At 47.0% G+C, this 9,408-nt stretch overlaps 2 protein-coding genes across 3 annotated transcripts; both read left to right on the forward strand.

Moving 5' to 3' along the window:
* The first annotated feature begins 118 nt into the window (after nt 1-118).
* On the forward strand, nt 119-2,463 carry LOC117588041. Its single transcript, XM_034279089.1, has 2 exons — nt 119-668; nt 725-2,463. The coding sequence occupies exons 1-2, from the start codon at nt 169-171 to the stop codon at nt 2,403-2,405; spliced, it is 2,181 nt and encodes a 726-aa protein (XP_034134980.1). The 5' UTR covers nt 119-168; the 3' UTR covers nt 2,406-2,463.
* LOC117588039 lies at nt 2,463-7,412 on the forward strand. 2 transcript variants are annotated; one of them, XM_034279086.1, is made up of 3 exons: nt 2,463-3,121; nt 3,177-4,560; nt 7,247-7,412. In XM_034279086.1, the coding sequence occupies exons 1-3, from the start codon at nt 2,481-2,483 to the stop codon at nt 7,406-7,408; spliced, it is 2,187 nt and encodes a 728-aa protein (XP_034134977.1). In that variant the 5' UTR covers nt 2,463-2,480; the 3' UTR covers nt 7,409-7,412. The 2 variants fall into 2 exon arrangements, with proteins under 2 accessions (XP_034134977.1, XP_034134978.1); XM_034279087.1 differs by lacking the exons at nt 2,463-3,121; nt 3,177-4,560 and adding an exon at nt 5,163-5,792 and having other exon boundaries at nt 5,848-7,412.
* Nucleotides 7,413-9,408: the final 1,996 nt, after the last annotated feature.

Raw genomic sequence — 9,408 nt, forward strand, 5'->3', positions numbered from 1 at the left:
GGGCGGTTTGTTTCTTTCATTTCGTTCTCTGAGAGGTTACTGCTCGTTTTCTTCGATCATCCTTTCGGTAATGTTTGCGGTAACACTTCCACAACTTAGTTGGGAAAAAAGTGTGCCCTGCAATTACAGAAATAAATACACACACAATAAATTCTTCAAACTCGAGCCATGTTTCGATACAATTTTACACGCAAAGGTGTGATTTGTGCCATCGTTGTGCTGCTGTTCGTGGCACTTTATTACTACATTGGCGATCCATCAAGGCACGCAGATGTGGAGCCAATAACTCTCTTGGATGTGGCAGAAATTAACAATTCGCATGCCAGAGAATTTACAGCCAAAACCCTTTTGGAACTGCCAACATCTACCAGCGAAAAGATAGAGGAAAAACTCGAAAATATTGCCGAAAAGTTCTTTGTGTTTAGTCCCAAGTGCAAGATACCCTATGTGGATGCACTATCCAAAGAGTTTCAAGACTTGGCAGCGCCAATGCCCTATAAGGAATGCACAACAGATCCGGATTTGTTCAGCGTTAGCTACGATCGCAAACAGCGGCACTACACATTGCACCTGCATCACGAACTGATGAAGACTCACTTTTCCAACTACACAGCTTATGCATGCTTCTATTTTGAGACAGTGGCGGGCCCTAATGATACATTTGCCATGTGAGTAATTGAAGGAAATCATGAATTACATCCAGATGATTGACTCTCTTTTGCAGGGCCCGTCATGCTGAACTCTTCGACAGAGATTTTGTTGTGCCGCGACACTTTTTAGGCTTGGTTGCCAGTTGCAATGACATCAGTAACGTCTCGAGAGTGGTGCAGGCCGATGCCTTTTCCTTTGCCCAATATCCGGAAAATCGCAATGAAACGAATGATGAGGGGCGCGCGAAGAACCATCCGAATGTCCTGCTCTTTGGCATCGACAGCATGTCCCGCATGAACTTCCATCGGACAATGCCGCTCACCTCAAAGTTTGTGCGTCACGCAGGCTGGTACGAGATGGAGGGCTACAATAAGGTGGGGGACAACACTTTGCCCAATCTGGTGGCCGTGCTGACGGGTCGCAGTCCCAAGCAATGGGCAAAGAGCTGCAACTTGAAGACTCCTGGCTGCTTCAACTACATTCCATTTTTGTGGGATCACTTTCACAATGCGGGCTACATGACGGCCTATGCGGAGGACCTGCCCTCGATATCGACCTTCAACTATTTGAAGGCTGGCTTTGTACGCAAGCCGGTGGACTTTTATCTGCGTCCCTTCCTAGTGGTTCTCGAGCATGTGCTCAAATCGACGGAGTATCTGGGCTACAAATACTGCCTGGGCCGCAGGCACAGTTACAGCTACGTCTATGACTATGCCAAGCAGCTGATCCAGCGCTTTGTCCACGAATCCCCAAAGCCGCTGTTTGGTCTATTTTGGACGAGCAGTTTAACCCACGACGACCACAGCGGTGGCGCCAATCTGGATGCGAGTTTCGTCAGCTACTTGGAGCAGTACCAGGAGCTCGGGCTGTTTGACAATTCCATTGTCATATTGTTCAGCGATCATGGGGCGAGGTATGGCGCTTTGGCGAATCATGCCTCGGGCTTTCTCGAGGAGCGTCTGCCCATGCTGCACATTTATCTGCCGCCCTCGTATAGTCGCGCCTACCCAAAGGCGGCGCGCGCCCTGAAGCTAAACCGGAACCGTCTTACCTCCAACTTCGATCTGTATCTGGGCATCAGATCCATTGTGGAGCAGCTACGTCCAGGCATAGACTTTATAAAGACCTATTCCTGCCTCGGTTGCCGTTCCATCTTTCGAGTGGTGCCCCGCAACAGAGACTGCCGTGATGCCAATATTCCTATACACTGGTGCGCCTGCGAGACCTTTGTGCCAGTTTCCATCACGGGCCTGGCCGCCACACTGGGCCGACTTGTTGTGTATCGGATGAACAAGTATATGGCAAAGTTGAATCTGGACACCGATTGCCACAAATTGTACGTTGGCAAAATACTGAAAGCCCAGCGCCAGCTGCACTTTAATAGCGCCGGCGTCGAAGTTGGTCCGACCAACGGCATGGAGACATTTCAATTGGAATTCATCACCTTACCGAATAATGGCAAATTTCGATGCCATGTTAGCTGTAAGGGTAACGCAGAGAATGTGAATGTTGAACTGGATGAGATAAGTCGACTGAACTCCTATCGCAATGAATCGTATTGTGTGGAGGATTTGCTGGCCAAGAAAATGTGTGTCTGCCACGAGAGGACACCCAATGTCGTCGATTTGCTTGGCGTTGATGTATACACAAACAAAAAGAGAAAAGTGCGCTATGGCTGGCTGGAGGATCGAGAGGACGAGTATGATGAGTCGAATGAGGAGTTCGTCAACGCTAGCCTAAAGCTTAATGTTTGATTTCGTTTCCACAAATCACAACATCCCTTCCCTCACCAATCACCTAACAAAAAAAGAAACTCATTTTAATTCCAAATGGAATCCACACAACACGGACGATCAAATATGTGGAGACGTAGATCATTTTGCAAAATAAAGAGGTGCTCAATTATATTCTTTAGCCTCCTCTTCATTTTCATATGGGTCAATCATTCCAATCTCGAGGATGATGTTGCAACGATTCCTGCTGATCATCAGAACAAAAACGATGGGGAGACCACACCCCGATCGGAGCGGTTGTATCGCCTGGCCCAGCAGCAAATCTTGAAGGACAGGGAGTACTACATGTTAAGGAAGGAGCGGGAACAAACGACCACCACCGAGACTTTTGAAGAGTACGAGACCACAGCTATGGATATCGAATTCCTTGCCAACCGAAAGCCAAAAGTGACAGCACAGCCGGCGAAGCGATACTTTGTCTACAGCCAAAAGTGCAAAATGCCCTACGCGGATCCCTTCTCCAACGAGGCTTTGGCCATTTACAGTCCAGCCAAACTCAGGACTTGCACAAATGAGTCGGATCTGATTACGCTGAGCTTTGATCTGAAACTACAGACATACAAGATGCATGTGAATACCGAAGTGCTTGTCGAATTGGATCCGAACATCACTGGGCTAGCTTGCAGCTATCAAGAAGTGAGAAGCGGTAAAGGTGCAACCAGAAAGTTCTTCAGTGTGTAAGTTCTTGGGACACATATCCGAATGATTGATTACTAATTGAATGAACCACAGACTTCTGCCACCCGTCGACATGACAGAGAACATGGCATTGGATAGGAATATAAGCGGAATAATAGCCGAGTGCCGTGATGAAAAGAACGCATCCAGAATAGTTCAGCGGGATGCCTTCCCCCTCGTGCAAGTGACCCCGCAGACATCTCGGACTGAGTCCCATCCCTTGCCCAGGCAGCCCAGTGTTATTATGCTGGGCCTGGACACCATGTCGCGGATGAACTTTAAGCGCACAATGCCAAAGACTGCCGAATATGTGCAACAGTTGGGCTGGTTCGAGATGGAAGGCTACAACAAAGTGGCGGACAATACGTTTCCAAATCTGTGCACTGTTTTGGCTGGTGGAAAGCCAGTGCAACTAGAGAAGGTATGTGAAGAGCAGGGTTCGTGTCCTTGGATTTGGAGGGACTTCAAGGAAGCAGGCTACTCGACGGCTTACGGGGAAGATATAGCATCAGATTCCGTCTTCTCAGTAAGCGAACCCGACTTTCGCTATGCTCCTACCGACTTTTATCTGCGCCCCCTTCTATCGGGCCTCACTGAGTCGATGCACACCTTCAGAAGATTTGGCTATAACTATTGTGTGGGCAGACGACTCGCCATTTCGTATCTGTACGATTTTTGTATGCAGTTCACCCAAAGATTAATCGAGGAGTTGGATCAACCAGCCTTCGGCTTCTTCTGGAGCTGCACCTTCACCCACGGCTATCATTACGGAGCTTCCAGTTTGGATGGCGTGTTCATGGACTACCTAAAGATACTAGAGAGACATGAGATCTTTGAGAAAGCCATCGTGATCTTGTTCAGCGATCATGGTGAGAGATTTGGTGATCTGGCCGAACTACCAGACGGGTTTCTGGAGGAGCGTTTGCCCATGCTGCACATCTACTTGCCCCCTTGGTTCCGCAAAACGTATCCCAGTTATGCCCAGTCGCTTTATCTGAATCGAAACCGCCTGTCGTCTCCCTACGATCTACACAACACGCTGCGCCACATTCTCCAGCTGAATGCAACGAAACCTGAAGATCTTCCTCCGCCGGCAAATTGTCCAACCAGTCAATCTCTTTTCCACCCATTGCCACAGGAACGCAGCTGCGTGGATGCTTGCATCGGGGATCACTGGTGCACGTGCAACGAATTCGTTGCCGTTAAGCTCAACGCACAGGCCTATAGCCTAGTCAAACTGACACTGTTCTACATAAATCGTTGGTTGGTTTTGAAAGGTCATAACAAAGTGTGCGATCGCCTGTTGCTCGCGGATCTGGATCATGCCGAACGGAAGCTGCTGAACGAGGATAATGGCGAGGAGTCCATGTATGGTAACATTATGATCTATCGTCTTCGCTTTCACACCAATCCCCCTGTGGGTCGCTTCGAGGCCACGGTCCGGTTTGACAGTTATCTGAAGCGTTTGGTTGACTTCGATATAGAAGATGTGAGTCGCTTGAACAGATATCACCAGGATTCCCTCTGCATAGATGATAAAACTGCCAAAAAGTTCTGCTTCTGCAGTGGCATTTTTAATCCCGAATGGACCAATCAATAGTACCAAAGGAGCTGTTTTCCAAGTAACATAAATTGTATTCTTCAAATGACATCACAACAAATAAATCAATGATCACAATCCCAATATATGAATTATGTGCTTCCGCTTAAATGTTTCTAAAGCTCGGAAACAGTATTAAGAGTGCTCTCTACGCTTCTCTTTACACATTCTCTCTCTCAAAGACTCTATCCAGAGCCTGGTGTTGGGGTGAGAAAAGCGACAGATGTAGCGGAAAAAAGTAACGGTTCAATGATTTCTAAACCTCGTAAATACGCTCGATAAGGTTCACTCTCTCTCTAGCATGAACTGAGCTGTCCGGAGTAACATAGCCTTAGCTAAGCAATCAACTAGGTTTTTATGCGGAAATCACAACAGCGCTTCCTTCAAAAATAACCCGAACAACTCTCCTAACAAAACTCACTTTAATTCCGAATGGAAGCCAACCAACACTGACAGGAAATAATGTTGACGCGTAGATCAATTTTCAAAATAAAAAGTTTCACAATTTTACTCTTAACAGTCTTCTCGATATTCATATGGAACAATGTTTGGAATGCTAAGAATAATGCCGACGTACCGATTCCTGGCGCCGAGGACCAGGCTGGGGAGACCTTATCCCGGTCGGAACGTTTGTATCAAATGGCCAAGCAGAAGCACTTTAAGTATCGAGAGTATAACACGTTGAAGAAGGAGCAGGAGCAAACGAACACCTCCGAGACGACCGAAGAATACGAGACCTCAGCCATGGATATCGGACTTCCAGAAAGCCGAAAGACAAAAGTGACAGTGCAGCCGGCGAATCGGTATTTTGTCTACAGCCAAAAGTGCAAAATGCCCTACGCGGATCCCTTCTCCAACGAGGCTTTGGCCATTTACAATCCAGCCAAACTCAGGACTTGCACAAATGAGTCGGATCTGATTACGCTGAGCTTTGATCTGAAACTACAGACATACAAGATGCATGTGAATACCGAAGTGCTTGTCGAATTGGACCCAAACATCACTGGGCTAGCTTGCAGCTATCAAGAAGTGAGAAGCGGTAAAGATGCCACCGGAAAGTTATTCAGCGTGTAAGTTCGTAGGACACATATCTAAATGATTGATTACTGATTGAATTAACCACAGACTTCTGCCACCCGTCGACATGACAGACAACATGGCTTTGGATAGGAATATAAGCGGAATAATAGCCGAGTGCCGTGATGAAAAGAACGCATCCAGAATAGTTCAGCGGGATGCCTTCCCCCTCGTGCAAGTGACCCCGCAGACATCTCGAACTGAGTCCCATCCCTTGCCCAGGCAGCCCAGTGTTATTATTCTGGGCCTGGACACCATGTCGCGGATGAACTTTAAGCGTACAATGCCAAAGACTGCCGAATATGTGCAACAGTTGGGCTGGTTTGAGATGGAAGGCTACAACAAAGTGGCGGACAATACATTTCCAAATCTCTGTGTAGTTATGGCCGGTGGCAGTCCGACGGAACTAGAAAAAATCTGTGCTGTGACAAGCAATGTCCACATAGATTTGTGTCCGTGGATTTGGAGGGATTTCAAGACAGCAGGCTACTCGACGGCTTACGGCGAAGATGTATTGCAGTACGGAGTCTTCATTGGCCCCGGTGTCGGATTTGGAAAATTGCCAACTGACTTTTATCTGCGTCCTCTTCTGCGGGGCCTCACTGAGTCGATGCGAATTTTCCGTAGGTTCGGCTACAACTATTGTTTGGGTCGACGAATAACCATTTCGTATCTGTACGATTTTTGTATGCAGTTCACCCAAAGATTAATCGAGGAGTTGGATCAACCAGCCTTCGGCTTCTTCTGGAGCTGCACCTTTACACACGACTATCATTACGGAGCTTCCAGCCTGGATGGATTATTTGTAGACTACCTGAAGACACTCGAGAAGCATAAGATCTTTGAAAAAGCCATCGTGATCCTGTTCAGCGATCATGGTGCGAGGTTGGGTGATTTAGTCGATCTGCCAGACGGGGTTCTGGAGGAGCGTTTGCCCATGCTGCATATCTACTTGCCCCCTTGGTTCCGCAAAACGTATCCCAGTTATGCCCAGTCCCTCCAACTGAATCGAAACCGCCTGTCTTCTCCCTACGATCTACACAACACGCTGCGCCACATTCTCCAGCTGAATGCAACGAAACCTGAAGATCTTCCTCCGCCGGCAAATTGTCCAACCAGTCAATCTCTTTTCCACCCATTGCCACAGGAACGCAGCTGCGTGGATGCTTGCATCGGGGATCACTGGTGCACGTGCAACGAATTCATTTCCGTTAAGCTCAACGGAGAGGTATACAACATAGTTAAGCTGACGCTGTATTATATCAATCATTGGATGGTGGTGGAAAATTTCAACAGATATTGCGATCGCCTGATGCTCGCTGATATGGATCATGCCGAGCGGAAGCTGCTGAACGAGGATAATGGTCAGGAGTCCATGTATGGTAACATTATGATCTATCGCCTGCGCTTTCGTACCTTTCCACAAGAGGGTCGCTTTGAGGCTACTGTGCGCTACCACAGTAAACGCCAGATTTTGGTTGACTTCGATATAGAAGATGTCAGTCGCTTGAACAGATATCACAATGATTCGCTCTGCATCAAAGATAAAATTGCCAAAAAGTTTTGCTTCTGCAATGGAATCGTTGATCCAAAATGGATCAATCAGTAGTACCAATTAGAATAAATAATTATGCAAAATTTCGTTCTTCGGTTGACAATAGAATATAATGATTATGTACTTGAGTGTGAATTTTTATTAATCCCAAAATGCTTGCTCATTCTCTCTCTCTCAAACACTCACCCACAGCTTATGTGCACTCTTTGGCGGTGGAGAGGGAAATGACGAAAGGACGTATGTGGGTCGCACTTCTCACACCAAGACCTGCCGTTAGTCTTGGTGTGAGAAGTGCGACCCACATACATGTGGGGGTTTATGTTTATTGTTTATAAGTAAAGGTTAATAAGTGATTAAGTATGGTATAACGGTACAAGAATTAGATATCTGCGTCGTTCGTCGTCTGGTCTCGCACACAACATTTTACGTCGGAGGTTGGATAGAAACTCCCCTCGGCGCTCTCTCGCCGATCGGTTGTCCGCTCTCGCTCTCATCTCGCTCTCCTTCGTCTTCTCTTTGCGTTTGCTCTCTTGTCTGGAATTCGCAGTGATGCGAATTCGCCCTTGCTCGTTTTGGTGTTTTGTCTAGGGATCGCAATTGGCAAAACCCAGCCCACATCCGGCCGTCCTGACTATGCACTTGCCTCGAATGCATCGTCGCTATCGTCGTCATTGCTCGTGGACCATGGCTTCAGGTACTCCGCACACGAAGAGGAGTGCTTTGGACCATCGGAATTGCCAACTTTTTTGACGTCGTAAGCATTGTTATGCTTCACCTTAATGATCTGTAAGGACCCAAAAACTTTGGCTTAAGTTTGAGTCCGCTTCCAAACTGAGTCCTCTTTATAGCAACTAGGTCGCCAACGTCGTAATGTCTGGGTGGTTTACGTCGCAAGTTATACGTCTTCTTGTTCTCGGCTTGCAGATTCAGAATTTGAGTTTTCGCTTTAGCCCGTAGCTCATTGCGGTCGTCTTCAAATGCAATGATGGACTCCTTCTGGATCAAACTCTGAAGCTGCTGGTCATCTTTGGTGCGCATCTTGATACCCATCATAAGCTCAAAAGGAGTTGTATCGATGCTTCTGGTGTACGTCGAGTTTATTGCTCGCTGGACTCGATCTACGTGCTTAAACCATTTGGATGGATCGTCTACACTGAGCTTGGATAGCACGGAGATGATCACTGAGTTGAGCCTTTCCACCTGCCCGTTTACCCGTGGCAGTCCGGTAGTCGTCTTCACCAGTTTAATTTTTTCGTCTTCGCAGTACTGTAGGAAATCTTGTGCGGTAAACGCCGAGCCTCTATCTGAAATGATACAAACAGGGTTGCCAAACGTCACGCTTTGGCTGCGTAACTTTAATATGACCTCGTTAGATGTAGTAGACTTTGTAGGGTATAGCCAGAAAAACTTCGTGAAAGCGTCGATAACAACAAGTATGTGTTTGTAGCTTTTGCTGGTTGACTCCAGTGGACCCAAAAAGTCGATTTGATAGGTCTGCAGCGGCACATCATATTTTTGCAGGGGGTTCAAAAGACCTTCTTGTTTACCACGCTTGCGATTTACTAATATGCAAGGTATGCAACAATCGATGTACTTCTTAATTTTGTCGTCTAAATTTGGTATGTAATACTCCTTGCAGATTAACTCTTTCGTCTTCTTGATAGCAAAGTGTCCTCTATCGTGGGCCTTGCCGATGATAGTTTTCTGCATATCCTTTGGAATCACCATCAGTTCCACATCTTCGACTAATTTATAGAGGATTCCTGACTTTATAAAGTAGTCTTCGTATGGTTGGCTGTCGGCGTTGATAAGCTTCATGATCGTCTTCAAGTGTTCGTCTCGTTTTTGCGCCTGTTCTATGCCAACTAAAATGCTTCCGTCGTTTATGGACATAATGGGATATCGTGAAAGTGCGTCTACATGGCGCATTCGGGATCCTGCGCGATGCTCGACTTCGTAGTTGTACTCCTGCAAAAGCATTATCCATCTTGCCACCCTTGTACACAGATTCTGCTTCTCTAGTGTTTTGGTTAACGCGTTGCAGTCGTCAGCTT

Source organism: Drosophila guanche, unplaced genomic scaffold (genome assembly GCF_900245975.1).
Source record: "Drosophila guanche unplaced genomic scaffold, DGUA_6, whole genome shotgun sequence".
Classification (NCBI taxonomy): Eukaryota; Metazoa; Arthropoda; class Insecta; order Diptera; family Drosophilidae; genus Drosophila; species Drosophila guanche.